Consider the following 15,471-nt stretch of genomic DNA (forward strand, 5'->3'; position numbering starts at 1 on the left):
GAACAGTAAAATTCAGTCATCCCTTCTTCGAGCCTCCAGGGACCTCTCGTGTACTCATTGGTCATATTGTACTGTGTCCACCCGAGCACCACTCAGGGGCACAGGTGGCATGTCGCAGCCCTATGTGCCCAGCTCAGACCCTGGGACACAGCAGACTTCTGTGTCTCCTGAATGGATGGCAGCCAGGTGAGTGGACACATGGACTCATGGGGAGGATAGCACCCTGGTCTGGCCTAAAGTGACTGACCATCAGCCAGGCCATGGTCTAGAAGGCTCCTGGCCCCATTCCCATCCCTACTGTGACCTCACCTCTGAAGCTTGTGGGACTTCCCTTAGGGATGGCCGGATGGTCATGATCCCTCCAGAGCCCCTCCTTGGGGAGGAAGGACAGGCTGCCTGCCTCGCCCACCCTGTCCCCCAGGCACTGCTGGTGCAGAGGTCTAGAGAGCGCAGCGTGCTGTAGCGACCAAGCCTGGAGCAGGGTAGGGACCAGCCACACACGGTCACAGGTGGTCGTACATGCGCAGGGTCTTCTCCAGCTGCTGGCCTACCCGCTGGTAGAAGAGGATCTGCTGGCGCAGGTAACTCTGCATCATGTGCTTGAAGTCGAGTTCGCGACGCTGGTGGAAGTGGTTCATCTCCGCCTGCAGGGCAAAGCCCACCACTCGGCAGCGCCTGCGAATGCCGTCAGTTTCCTCCTGCGCCATCCGGCCCTCATCGCTCATACGCTGGCTCTCCTTCACTTTGGCAAAGGCGCCTGGCATGGGCAGAATAGAGGACAAGATAGGTTAGGGCCCAGGTCTCCTCCTTTCATCCCCCTACATCCTCCAAGTCCCCTCAGTGGTAGACAACACCCTCAAATTAGACCTTGCCACTGAACTTGAGACCCTATGGTCTAGTCACCTGGGTGTTCCCCCAGAACATCCCCTAAACCCTCATCCTACGACAAACATGACATCTTCCTTCCAAACCAGCTCTACTCTTAAGAAACTCAGTACTAATTTCCAGGACCATTCCATCCCTATCTACCACCTTTCATGTTCAGCTCAGACATCACCTCCTCCAGGCAGTCTCCTCTGCATTCCCAATGCCCCAGACTCTCTAACCACAGGTCTCTGTGACTGCTTCCCCCACTGGACAGGTTGCTCTATGAAGGCAAGGCCTATCCTCCATCTGTGTCATCAAAACCTGGAACAAGTCCTGGCCCACAGCAGATTCTAATCAATCTCTACAGAACTGATTCTCCCTGTTCCTCATGGGACAGCTACCACTGTCAGCTCACAAGTCTCCATACCCTCAGTCCCAGCCTCACACAGGTGCCCCACAGTTCCCAAACCAGGAAGCTGGGCATCCTGCTTCAAAGCTTCCTTGGCTCCCTACTGCCTGCAGGGCAAGGTCATGCCCATCTGCCTGGCCTATGAGGCCCTCCAAGAGTTCGTCCCTACACACATTCCCGCTGCCCCGTGTCAGGTGAATTTCCGCTCATCAAACTCACTCTCCTCTTTCCCGTTGCCTGCTGGCTCCTTATTCATAATTCAAAGCCCGGATCAGGTGCCACTTCTACAATGGAGCCTCCTCCTCCATTCCCCCAGGCAGCACACCTATTGCTACACCCCCATCACACCAGGGTAAGGAGAGAGACAGACAGAGAGAGGCTGAGCCTAAGCAGGGCTCTCTGTGAACACTCTGAGTGAAGCAGCAAGCCACGGGGAATGAATTCAAGTTCTGAATTGAAGAGCATTTGACCAATCCCCCCCCCCAAAAAAAAGATTAAGCATTTAGCTGCTAACTGAAAGGTGAGCAGTTAAAACCCATCAGCCACTCCTTGGGAGAAAGCTGAAAAACAGTGGGCTTCTAAAGATTAGGAGCCCTGAGGGACACTTTCACTCTGTCCCCCGGAGTCACTGTGAGTGAGAACTGGCTTGACAGAAATGGGTTGACTGAGTGTCTTTAAGTTAACAGAGGCAGTGTCAGGGACGATGAGTGACTGTGCCTGGGGCTCCCTCCTCACAGGGCAGTGGGGAATGTACTGTACAGAGATTAAGAAGACAGAAAGGGCCTAGGGAACAGCATGGCCTCAGCACTTCAAAAGCGCTCAATGCCCACAAGCAGCATCCTCCTCTCCATCCTTAGCCCCTTCGCTTGAAGGAAGCTTCCCAAGGGCCTTCTCTGTGGGATTCCTTTATTTCTTATTCAAGTTGTCCGATGCACTAAAAATGCATTTATTATTTTTTTTAAAAAATGCATTTGCTGAGCACTTAGTGAATGCCAGGCCCCAGGCTTTACATGCTGGAAATTTGTAGAGCCCTCAGCAAGGTCTCTTTTATCCAGAGACCCAATGTCCCGTGCTCACAGCGGCCTCACCCTGGTGTGGCTGCCCACGGTTTCAACTCTGAGCCAACTGGAAACAGCAACAAAGCAAGGCTGTGGAAAGAGCACAGCTTTGGGTTCAGACAGGCCCTGGCTTAAGTCTCAGCTCTGCCACGTACTCACTGTGTGACCCTGAGCCATCACCTGTCCCATCCGGGCCTCGGTTTCATCACAGATGGAGTGAGACAATGTACAGAGGTCCTTACTTAGCAGCCAGCACATAACTAACACACCTCCTGGCCCTATAGTACCAACAGGATGGTGACCATCCTCCATTCAGGGAGAGGGACCTTGGTACCCACTTGCTCTGCTCCAGATCTCCAGGGCAATTTGGTGGGTGGAGGGGGATGGTTGTCTGCTTTGCACCACACTATTTTTTGGATAAGATGATGATGAAGATGGCTGATCCCATGAAGAGTGTGAGTTCTGGACTATTATGTGTCTGTTATCCATCCTCTCTCTCAACCTGTCTACGGGATGGGAAGGGTGCCACTGGGGAGGGAATAACAGAATAAGTCAACTCCAACTAACAGCAACCCTCCACGGGGCTTTTGAAGCGGTAAATCTTTACATGAGAAGACTGTCCATCTTTCTCTCATGGAGAAGCTGGTGGACTCAAACCAAAGCCTTTTTGGTTAGCAGTCTGACATAATAAGCCACCAGAGCTCCTTTCAATTTCTACAAAGGAGGCTGTTTATTCTTGTTCCAGATGAGTAAAGTGTGCAGAAACCCAAAGAAAGGAAAGCCAACCTACTCACAGTCATCTTTCACAGCTGTGTGCCTGGACCCCAACCCGGGCCGCTGTGAATGAAACAATGTCTACCTTCCAATCTCCCACACACTCGGGCTGGCCAACCTTCCCCATATGCCACCAAGACTAGGACTCCTGGGAAAATGACAGCCTTTTCCAATGCCACCTCCCTCTTCCAGAACTGGACATGCCCTCAGACCACACTCTCCCTACACCTACTATATATAGCCCTGGGCAAGGCTAACCTAGCCCTTAAAAATCCCAAAATCCAGATACCCAGAGAACAGGAGTTAGAAAACAGACCAGCCAGAGGCCAACACCAAGCAGTGGGTGGATCTGCCACATCACCCAAGGAGAACCAGAGCAACCTGCAAGCCTAACTGGAAGAAGAGGGACTTAACCATAAAAAGATTAAGAGGCAGAAAAGAAAGGCCATCTCAGGCAAGGAGAAGAACACCAGCAAAGCTAGAGCAGAGTGAGATGGAATTCAGGAGTCGCTGGGGCCATGTCAAGGAATGGGGCCTTGAATGAGTCTTGCTCTGACTTTATCCCATAGGCAATGGGGTAGGGAGCATTCTGAGAGTAGCCTGTTGTTGTTGTGTACTGTCAAGTTGGAGCTGACCAATTACTGACCTTCCAGTGGGTTTACAGAGGCAATGAATGGCACAGAATGAGAATGCCCATCTTTCTTTCACAGAGGAGCTGGTGGATTTGAACTATGTACCTCTGCATTGGCAGTGCAATTCCTTACCACTAAGGCACCAGAGCTCCCTGAGAGTGGCACAGGATCCTGAATTGCCTGCCCCAGGCATTACATTAGGCCTGGTCCTGAGGGAATAAGGAGGTATCTTAAAAGGTTACATTGTCCCCGTTCTCCACATGACCCTACCTTGAGGGTCACCCTCCCAGGATGACAGCTCATCACCAGCACATAGCCACAACCTACCTCTATCTCCTCATGCTCACTGTGGAAGAGTCACATGCTCTGCTTTCCCTTCCAAGGCCTTCGCATGTTACATCACCTCTCTGAGCCTCATTTTTCTCATCTGTAGTATAGGAACAGTAGTCTGGCCCAACTCTTTGAGGTCCAGCTCCAGGTATCTCCTCCTCTGCCTTCTAAGATAGGAGGGACTCATCTCCCTAAAGGGCTACAAAAACACTTTCCAAGGGCAGTACCAACATTACCCTGCAGAAGCAAAGAATTAGCTACTAGTGCCACTTCAGCAGACTTGGAGTCTCTGGAGTCTGCCTGTACAGACTCAAAACCCACCAGCATTTCCCTGGACAACCTCCTGTCTCCTGCTGCATCTTACAGCCCAGCCTTGGACAGCAGCAGGAGAAATCACAACAAATATCAATGCTCAACATCCAGGATATGGCCCCACTAAGAGACCTCAGAACTGTAGATGTCCTAGAGGCCATTGTCCAATTCCGACCTTCACCCCACCTGACTACTATCCAGAGGAAACAGAAGCCCCTAAGGGGCAGAGGGAGCTCGGTGATCCAGTCCACAGGGAACTCCTAACCCACGGGTAGTGCCTCTCTGACTGTCCAAACCCACCAGGAGCTCCAGGGTAGAAAGAGGGACAATCTCCTCCCATGAGATTTAGAGCCTTGAAAACCCTGCTGGAGGGTCACCTATGAGTTGGTTCCAGCTTGACTGGCAGTGAGTTCTTAAAGGAGCAGGTACTTGGCTAGGGGCTTCCAACCTCCCTCCTGTCCCGCCAATGGACAGGTGCTTGGCTCAGAAGGATCCCCCTCTATAATCAGCTGGGAGATGGACATCACTTCTGCTGCAGGGAGCCCATGCCAGCCCTGCCAGACCAGCCCTGCCCATGTGTCAGGCCTCAGACAAGGGACTTGGGCATTCACAAAAGTCCCAGGTGGAAAAGAGCAAGACAAAGAAACTGGAGTCATGTTTCAGCAGAGAAATCTACCTGAGGAGGAGACATGGAACTGGATTCCACCAGCCTGACAAGATCTGAGAGCAGTGGGGTGGAGTGGACCTACATTTGGGAGTTATCCTGCCCATGGCCTTGGAGGAAGAAAAGGCCCCTTTTGTTGATAAGAATGAGGCTAAAAAGAGTAGGCGTGAACCTACTGAAATTGCAAGGCATCTACTGACAGGCTGGGGATGGAGGGTAGAGACCTGGGGTAACAGCAAGGTCCCTCCCTGCTTTCTGACACCCCTCCACCCTGTGACTCAGTTCTGGGGCTGGGAACAGCTGTTCTGCTCCACCCTATAGGCTAGGGGTCAGGGAAGGAGGGCCCAGGGGCTCAGGCCTGTGTTATACTCCACTACATTAATTGTGACAGGAGTGGCATCTATTTCTTAAACAACATGTCTCTGGAAACTATGAACTTTGATTAACGTCGATAGTTAAAGAAAGGATTCAGGCCTTTTGTTCATAGGGTCGCTATGAGTAGTGCTCGACTCAAAGGCAATCAACAACAACATCATAGGCCTCAACCTGAAAGCTAAGGCAACACGAGAGCCTCTTGTTCTAGGAATTCTCCTGTGAACAGGGCCCTGGGAGCAGGGAAGGAAGCTGGATGCAGAGACCAAGGGCCCCCGACATGTTCTCTAAGCTCTCCACCTCAATCCACCTCATCCTTGCCTCTTGGAGGTATTGCTGTCACCTAGGCAGGAGATCTGGAGACATACTGCACTGGAAAAGTCTTCAGTCAAAGACCTCTCCAAATTATCAAGGAGCAATAATATCACTTTGAGGACTAAGGTACACTTGATTCAGGTCATGGCCTTTTCAATCACTTGCTATGCTGTGACAATGAATAAGAATGGTAGAAGAAGAATTGATGCTTTTGAACTGTGGTGTTGGAGAAGAATGCTGAATATCCCATGGACTGCCAAAAGAACAAACAGTTATGTCTTGGAGACGATAAAGCCAGTGTGCTCCTTGGAGGCAAAGATGATTAAAGTTTCATCATGCTTAGGAAGGTAGAGGGACAGCGAAGGAGAAGAAGACCCTCAACCAGACTGACACAGTGACTGCAACAATGGGCTCAAGTGTGGCAGAAATGATGAGATGGCACAGGATTGGACAGGGTCCAGATGGTATTGTTCATAGGGTTGGTATAAGTTATACTTGACTTGACGGCACCTAACAACAACAGACTGGAGATTTTGAGTCTTAGATCCAACTGAGTAACCTCAAGCAAACCATTGTTCTCACATGGGTCTCAAGTCTCCCAACTGGTAAATAGGCTTACACCAGTTAAATAGGACCAGCTCTTATATTACTGACAACAGCTCATAAGCATCATGCTTTAGGGCTCCTGCATCTGTCAAAAGGGAGCTCTGGTGACTTAGTCGTAGGAGACTCACTGCCCACACAAAGACACTCAGTTCAAATCCACAAGCTGCTCTGTGGAAGATAAGCAATCTCCTCCCATGCAATTGACCACCTCTGAAAAACCCCTGGAAAATCAGCTCTGAATTGGTTCCGACATACATAGCCACAACATCTGTCAAAATGGGATAATAATGCCCACCCCACAGTACTGAGGACCACTCTTTACAGAGTATGAGCTCGAGATGTTGCTGTTATGTGCCGTAGAGTCGCTTGCGACTCATATTGACCCTATGTACAACAGCCCTAAACCCTGCTCTATCCTGTGCCAATCGCACTGCCTCTGACACATCCATCCGATTACCCCAGTCACTAAATCAATCCACCTCCTAGAAGGTCTTTCTCCTACGCCGTCCCTCCACCCTCCCAAGCATGATGTCCCTCTCCAAGGACCTGTCCCTCCTTGCAACATGTCCAAAGTATGTCAGACGAAGCCCCTGAATCCTTGCCTCCAAGGAGCAGTCTGATTTCACCCTCTCCAGGGTGAAGAGCTCAAGATACTATGTGGAATTGTGTGCAAACTTCTTTACTGCTCATGTTGTTGTTGTTGTATACTGTAGAGTCAGAATGGACCCATAACTGACCTTCGAGTGGGTTTTCAGCGGCAGTTAATCATACAGGAGGAGACTGCCCATCCTTCTCCTGAAGAGCAGTTGGTGGCCTCGAACCACGTGGCTTCAGGATTGCAGCGCAACTCCTTGCCACTGGACCACCCTTTCCTGCCCATGAGCTCAGAGGAATCACCAGCTAGTGATGGTTCAGGGTGAGATTGGTCTCTGTGTTTACAGAGGACCAGAGGGGAAGGAGGGGACATTAGATGATGGCCCAGAACACACAGAGGGACAGGCTTGGTTGCACCTACCTGTCTTAGGCAAGATCTTACACATTTCCCTAGCCAATCTTTGAGCTTCACAAACCCTCCACGTATGCTCTGTGGTCTTGGGCCTGCCTCCAGTCCATAAGGCCAAGCTGTGAGCTACTGATGCAGTCTCAGAGCTCCCTCACTCCCCCTTTCCCTCGATCTCATCCACTCCAAACTTGGGGAGCCTCTTGCCTTGTCATCTGATTAATGATCTGGGCTGTGAAGTCAACCACACCAGAGCTCCTGTTCCGGCTCTGCATAGCGTCTCACCTCAGTGTACTTCAGCTTCCTCATCTGTAAAATGGAATGGTCACCCTGACTTCCTTGACTTGTGAAGAAACTTAGAATGGAGCTCAAGCCCCAAGGCCTGCCCTCAGAGGTTCTCAGGTAGTGACCACAAGTTCCAGCTTGCCCAGATAGGCACAGTTTTGCCCTTTTGTCCTTGGATAATTATTAGGGCCCTTCTTCACCCACAAAGGGCCCTAGTATGGACATTTAATTATATGGTTACCTTCTCTTAGGAGACCCAGGACTAAGCTCCATGGGTGGGATCAATGTGTCTCTGCTGAGGTACATGCTGGCAGCCCTTGTCCCAGCCCCAATCAGGCTCTGTATCCCAGTTTACTACAGGGGAAGCTGAGGTAGAAAATTCTCTCAAGGTGACTTTAGAGGACTCATCTATCCAAACCCTGTCCTGTAACAGGGATCCCTGCCTGCCTTTCCCACTGACACTCTACCAGTTTATAGGCTGGGTAGACTCCTCAGGCCCCAGGCCGAATTAATATGGTCCTTCCTCTGAGGAACAGACCAGTGTGGACCCCCAAACAGGCAGTGGACATAAGTTTTGTCTCTGCCAGATTTCAGGTCCCTTCCTAACTCACCCAGGCCTAAGGCCTGAGGGCAGGCCTGTGACCTGAGGGCAGGCCTGTGGGGATGTGGAGCCCAGAAGGCCTGGCTGAAGTGGGGGAAGGGGTATTCAGATAAGGGAAGGTGGGCGGGCCTCTGCTGGAGGATGAATGCTTCATCTCTGAAGCCCTCACTCTTAGAAACTCTTCAAAAGGAGATTAAGATACAGCTTTTTTCAGCTGTTTCCCCTGTCCCGGGGTCCAAAAGGTTACTCTAACCTCATTCTCTCCTCCTGGGAGACCTGGCATGAAGATGCTGTGCTGCCTCCAGCCCTGACCTGGGTGAGGGTCTCCAGCCACTGAACGGAGCAGCTGTTCAATCCCTCTGCCCCTGCTTTCCCTGCCCACACAGGAACATGTCATCCAAGAAGCTGGTTGAACCAGCTCTCCCAGGACCTAGTTTAGCAGTACACGTGGCTCTACTTTTGCTCAGGCAAACACCTGCTCCTGTGGCCTCTTCTGCCCCCTCTGCCCTCATCCTCCCAGAGCTCAGAGCCAGCTCTCTGCCATCCCATCACTCCATTCTCCACCTCAAAGATCTTGCCCTCCTCACTTGAAGGCCAGAAGCATTCTCTGGGCCCACCTGCCTTAAGTGCCCTAAAAAACTGAGGCCAGGAGAGAAGACACTTTAAGGAGCACACAGCAAATTAAGGACAAAGCCAGATAGGAACCTCATGCCTCCCAGAGCTGAAAGCAGAAGGAAGGAGGAGGTGAAGATGAAAAGTGTTAAAAAAAAAAAAAGTAAAAAGGCAGGAAGAGGAGGAGGAGAAAGTGAAGGAAGGAAGGAAACTGGAAGATGGCCAAGCTCCAAAAGTCACCTTCCTGGCCAAGGAGAGCAGGGCTCATTTGCCCCAGACTCAGGGGTATCCTAGTGGTAGTGGGGTAGGGGAATGGTGTACATTTAGTCCAGAGGCCTGTCTCCTGACCTCACCCAAAGTAAACACCCCCAAAGCCAGGCCTGACCTCAGGACCTTGGGGCCAGGGAGCCAGCCCCACGCCCTTCAGACGTTGTTCCTCCAGTTACCAAGCACCCCAAGGAGAACCACACCTCACTCCTGACATCTGCCTTCCCTGTGGTCCCCAGGACTCAGCCACCTGCCAGGTCAGCCCTGACTCACTGCTCTGACAAAAAGAAGGATCAGGAAGGGGGACTTGCATGGGGCCATGTGCCCCATGTGCCCTAGGTCTCCAGTTCCACTCCCCTCGCCTTGCTGGAGCCCCTGTGTAACCCAAGATGAGTCATTTCCTTGGCAGTTCCTTGACAGCCCCGGTAACAACAGGCAGGGGCCCATCCTGTCCTCTGCTACTGAAGAGACCATAAGAACTGAAAACAAGGTTGAACTTGGGAGGCAGCCAACACAGACATGTCCTTGGGGAGGTGGCAGGAGGAAGGGGCAGTCTCCACTGAGCTATGGACTCCCTGTGCATCATTTTTCTCTGAACATCAGCTTCTTCATCTGCAAAATGGAGACAATAATCCTCTCAAATGCAGATAGGGAGCTCACAAGATAGGCTGGGAATAAGAACAGGCACTGAAACTGTACACAAGGGAGGGGAGCTGGGGAGAAGTGGGAAGATAGGCCTGTACGCTGTGCCCTCCTTATCAGGCTCTCCGTGTGCCTTGGGGCCTGATCACTTCTGTTACCAGAGCTCAGTGGGATACCTCAAAGGGGCTCAATGCATGGTGGTAATGTGAATAAGAGAAACAGAAAATGAATGAATGAACAGTTAACAATAAAGTAGACAGCACGCTCTTTAAAGAAAGGGACTAGGTGAATAAAAAAACAACATCTCTGTGCCTAGAATGCTACCTGGCACATGGTAGGTGCTCACAGCACATTTGTTAAATGAGTAAGATAGAGACAGAGCAACAAGAACTGCTCTGCTCTGGGTCAATCACTCCACTGTCCCCAGTGCCCAGCAGAGTGCTAGACTTGGTAAGGGTTTCCCATCTTCTCTAGGTCTTACCTTTCTGCAGGTGTATGATGTCGGGGAAGTTGGAAAGCAGGCCTTGGTAGAGAGACAGCATGTCAAGCATTTGGAAGAGGTCATTCTTGGGCTGCTCAGCAAACATCTCCCCGACAGCTTCATAGGTGCGGCCGGTGTGCGAAATGGCACTGTTTAGAGCCTCAGATCCGAAAGGGGGGTCCAGCTGGAAGGAATGACTGATGGCCTGAAAGGCACTGCCCAGCTTCTGGAACTCCTTGCGGAAGCCCCCCACATGCTTACGCACCAACTCCGATGCCACCGTACTGAGCTGCAAGACACTGTCATCCATCTTCTTGCTGAAGGCCTTGAAGGTGTCCACACGGTCCTCCACGTCCTGCAGGTCCTGGTACTCCGTGGGAATCTGGAAGGTGAGCAGGAAGCTGGCACCCACCATCTCGTCCCTCTCTGCTCGGCGTTTGCCCATCTTCCACTGCCTGTTATCCAGGCAGCTGAGGAAATGCTGGAAGCCTTCATACTGGGAGAGCACGGGATGACTGGTCATGTGGTCCATCCAGAGGATGAGACGCCGCTTGCGCTTCTCAATGAAGTCTTCTTCAAAGCGGCCTGTGGCCTGCTTCTCAGGCAGGTGGGGCACCGAAATGACAGTGAACTTGTGCAGCAGGCGATTGTAGAGCCAATCAAAGTGTTTGTAGCGCCGGTAGACTGGTGAGCCTACGTGGCTGGGTGTGAGCTTGTAGGAGATGTAGCTTTTGATGCCCTTGAATTTGGTCTGTTTGGTAGGATCCTCCACGGTGCAGGCAAATGGGTGAGGGTTGGCCTTCCACTGGGGGCCAAGAGGACCCATTTCAATCGAGTATGTCTCAATGATCTTGGTCATCAAAGGCACATCACCCAGGATGAAAGCCTCCACCCCAGATCGCACGAAGCATGAGAAACGGTTAAGATTGCGCCCCACCACGCTGCCTCGCTTGGCGGATGCCAGGCTATCCTGCCGCTCCAGGGGTGGCTTGGGTCGGAAAGCTATGTGCTGGTTGGGGTAGGCCCCCGGATAGGAAAGATTGAGTGGAGGGTGCCCATTGGTGCCCAGCGTACCAGCCCGAGGCTCTTCCACCACCGTGCAACCATCATCCCAGTCATCCCAGTCATCATCATCATCATCCTCAAAGCTGCCCTGGTTGGAGAGGAAGCCACTGCCCTCAGCACTTTTAGCGGAGCTGGCCACACCAGTGCTGTTGCACAAGCTCACCTGGGTGTGGGAGGAGTCTGCAGGGCTGCTAGAGTGGTAGGCATGGTTGGAGCTGGTGTCAGAACGGATGATCTCCACATAAGAGGCAGGGAAGAGCCCGGTCTCCCCGCGGCTATTCTGACCCTGAAGCCAGCCATCCAGCGAGATCTCACTAAAGACAACTAGCTCCTCATCCTGCTGGATGCTGATTTCTTCCTTGTTCTCGCTTTGGAAGTCATAGAGGGCTCTGCCTTTCAGTGCCATGGCGGTAGAGGTGGGAAGGAGCGGGTCCTGCCAGAGCCCGGGATGCTCTCACCAAAGTGTCCAAAAAATGCACTTAGCAACTCGGCCTGTCCCAGCAGCTCAGTTCCTCAACCCCTAAGACAAGGTCTCAGCACCCATGGATGCGGTCCAGCCTACCTCTCTTCACAGCAATGTCCACGTCCCTGAAGCTGCCTGATCTGGTCTCCAGGCACCAGGAGCCTGTAAGCGGGGAGGGTTCATGTCCATACTCTTCCTCCCTCCCGGCAGTCCGGGGGGGGGGGGGGGGGATGTAGAAGGCTCCCCTTCCTCCCTCTCCCAGAAGAAGAGTCAAGGGACTGAGAGGAACAAGCTCTTTGAAGGCAGTAAGAGTTGGACACTTTCCACTGGAACAATGTTTTAAAATAGAAGAAAATCAGGAAACCAAGGTTCCTGAAAGCTGGGCAAGGCTCTGCCGGCTCCCTGGCTCCAGGCACCTCCGGCTGCTCTGGCTCTGGGAAGCTCTCGCATTCCTCCGCAGATCGGCTCCTTCCTACTCCGCCAGGGCTACTGGGTTCTCAAAAATCCAGAAAACGCAAGAGGGGCAAGCAGAAAGACAGCACAGCCTCCTGAATCGAGTCCAAGGGTGGATGTGTCCGGCTTCACAACAAGCCAGGCCGGGAAAACAAGGACTGAGGCTTACACAACAGGCCGCCAACTCCCCGACCCTAGCAGCACCGCCAGCCGGCTCCGGGACACCCCTTCCCCAAGCCGCAAAAGGCCAGCCCCCACTCCAGTGAAGGAGGGGGCGCGACAGGGCACTCAAGCGACTTCTGGCCACTCGCTGAGTGAATTCTTTTGTTTGCTTAGTTCCACAGCGTTTCGGAACCTAAAGCTGACCCTGATCTGAGTCCAAGGACCCTTGTCCAAAGGGAACTGGTCCCCAACGCACGGGGTAGGTCCAGACACCCCCAACCCCGGGCCCCTCGCGCTCGTTCACTCAACAGGAGTTTGGAGAGCCAACTCAGGAAAGCAGATGGCGAGGTGGTCAGCCTGTCGGTTCAGTCGGTTTGTCCTCCAGCCCTGCTCTGCGGAGCCCGGCCGGTGGGCGGCAGGCTGCGCCCCCAAGCCTGCCTTCTCCTTCTGCACTCGCAGCCCCTCTGCGCCGCCGGTGAGAAGCCTGCTCCAAAACAAAAAAAAAAAAAGGAGGTGGCGTCCTGAGGAAGGAGGGAATAGCCGAGTTGGGGGAAGAGGGAGGGAAGCAGGCTAGGGAATTGGGCGAATTCCACAGCACTTCCGTGCGTGCGTTGGACTGGCCCAGCGAGGCACAGCTCCGCCCCCCCCCCCCGGGCGCCTGGGGTGCTGGGGCCCCACCTACTCCGCCTACTTCTTTCCACCTCGCTTCACTTGTTTGTGGTCCGTCCAGTTAGCAAGGCGGTTAGAAGAGATGACCCAGCGGGAAACGAGGCCAAGACCCCAGGGCGGCCGAAGCTACCGCTTACAGATACATCTCCCTTGGAGCTACCTCTCGCCTCGGGGGTCAGAGCGCCGCAGGGCGAGGTTGCCAACCCCCACTGCAGCGTAGTTCCTGGCCACGGTCACCCACTAGCCTTTTCCATGACGCAAGTGGAAGAAAACTCTGAAACTTTGCATAGCTTGAGGCTGCAGGGGAGGGCTCCAGAGCTGCGACCTGGGGGAGGATGGGGGAGAATAAAGATCCTGAGGGAGTCAGGGCAGAGGATGCCCCCCCCCAGTCTTCTGTGTCCCCAGTTAGCACCCATCAGAGGTGCAATTCAGGAATTGTTCCCCAGAGGGAGTTCATGAGGAAGTCCTCGGCCAGGTTCAGCACTGTCCTCTCGGACTCAGCCAGTATGTGCCTTGCATGGACCAGGATTGTGGACACTGCACGCCCCTGCCTTAAAGTGACTTCCTTCAAGCAGAAGAACAAGGATTCCATATGCAGTGACAAAGATCAAGCCCTGGCACCAGGGCACAGGCACAGGAACTTGTAGTGCTCTGTGCAAGGCGTGGGTGGTGGGTGTCCTTATCTCACTAGATACAGGAGAGAGGTGGTCCCAGGAGGATTCCCTGAAGAGGCTACCCCAGATATGGATTTGGGAACTGGTTCTGCCAAGCATTGTGCTGGACACTGGGAATTACAGAACCAGGCTCCTGTCCTGGGGATGCTTATAGTCCACTCTCTTGTCTTTAATTCAGTCTCAGTCTCATTCATTTATTGAGCTAATGTACCAGGCTCCCTAGAATACAAAGATGAGAAAGATACTGTTCTTACTATCCAGAAGTTCACATGTGTTATAATAAGTAGGTAGATGCTCCTGCCCAATGTGACCAGTAAAACCAAGGTAAGTCCTGGGGAAGAGGACTTTCTCCTGGTAGAGAAAGGATCAGGGAGACTTTCTCAAGAAGGAGATGCCTAAGGTGAGGCATCTTTCACTGGCTGTGCCCTGAAGTCTTGTCTACCTCCTCTAACTAGAACTTCCCCTTCATTTTCACTTGTTTCAGATTATTAACTGGCCCCGGGAGTACTGCTAAAGATGGGCACTTTGGGCTGCTTTGAAGAGGGTAATTCCCAGGCCTCGGGCTCCAAAACCCAATTTTATTGGCCTAAGTGAATGTAACAAACTCTCTATGCAGGGCTGCCATTTGGCTTGAACACAAGCTGATGTATTAATTTTCACAGTGAAATACATTATCAGTCAGGCCTACATTTTTGCATCAATGGATCAAAGCAGTCTTAGTTGTTCTCTGGGAACCAAGATACCAAGAGGGTTTTGTTCAATGAGCATAAAACTTACACAAAGATTCCATAAAGGTGATAATGGGACAAGTTCTCAGCTTAGAACCTGTTATGTGACAAGATCTGAGTGACCTTGAATCTAAGGACTCAGTTTAGCTCAGTATCTTCAAGACCAGAGTGTGAATATGAGTTTCCTCCAACTATATCTGGAACTTCCTTTTCCCATGAACTCTCTTCTGTTCACATCACCTCTAAGCTGGGTTTAATAAAAACTACTCCCTTAGTATTTTGCTGAGCGAATAACACTGTTACGAATACTTTGCCTTTATTACTCACTCACTCACTCATTGCCTTCAAGTTGTAACTCACTCATAACTACCCCACCCGTCCCCACAGTGGGTTTTTGAAAGCTGTAAATCACACAGGAGGGGACTGCCCAACTTTATCCTGTGGAGCTACCAGTGGTTTTGAACTGCCAGAGATACATGCTGTCTTTGGATTAGCAGCTCAACTCTCTACAGACAATAATGCCACCAGAACTCTCTTTACTTTTACTTGAGCTCACTCTATACAACTGATGAAACATCTGCTCACCCAACTACCATCTCAGTTCATCTCCACCCTCCTGAAGACCTCTAGCCACAAATCTGATGACCTTTGGTTGTTCCCAAACACTTCATTCATATACTTATAGCTCCGCTAACTTGTGACTTACTTTCATATCTGTTTTGGGTAGGATTTTCTAACACTTAGAGGCCACCCTTATTTTGGGGAGCTTAAGAATCACTCTTTAGCTTCACAGAGATTTCCAGACCCTATATTTGTATTCCTTCCTCTCCAGGGACCTTCTTAAGGCCTTGTGTAAATGAAACAGTTACTAGTCCCAGGAAATGGCTCTAATCTTGATGGTTTGTTTCCATAGACTTTGTCTCTTGCTTTGGGAAAAAATTCTTTTATTAAAAATCCCTGCTCCGGTGGCCTAGTAGCAAGAAGCTGTACTGCAAAGGTAGGCAGTCCAAGGCCAACAGCTGCTTTGAGG

At 51.8% G+C, this 15,471-nt stretch overlaps 1 protein-coding gene across 1 annotated transcript; it reads right to left on the reverse strand.

Moving 5' to 3' along the window:
- Positions 1-476: 476 nt before the first annotated feature.
- Positions 477-11,739, reverse strand: SNX33 (sorting nexin 33). The gene is made up of 2 exons (XM_006888284.1): positions 10,228-11,739; positions 477-757 (listed from the first exon to the last, which is right to left on the reverse strand). Exons 1-2 carry the CDS (start codon positions 11,696-11,698, stop codon positions 504-506), a joined length of 1,725 nt encoding a protein of 574 aa, XP_006888346.1. The 5' UTR covers positions 11,699-11,739; the 3' UTR covers positions 477-503.
- Between the last annotated feature and the right edge of the window lie 3,732 nt (positions 11,740-15,471).

Source organism: Elephantulus edwardii, unplaced genomic scaffold, assembly GCF_000299155.1.
Source record: "Elephantulus edwardii isolate Elephantulus edwardi_28Jun2011 unplaced genomic scaffold, EleEdw1.0 scaffold00066, whole genome shotgun sequence".
NCBI lineage: Eukaryota > Metazoa > Chordata > Mammalia > Macroscelidea > Macroscelididae > Elephantulus > Elephantulus edwardii.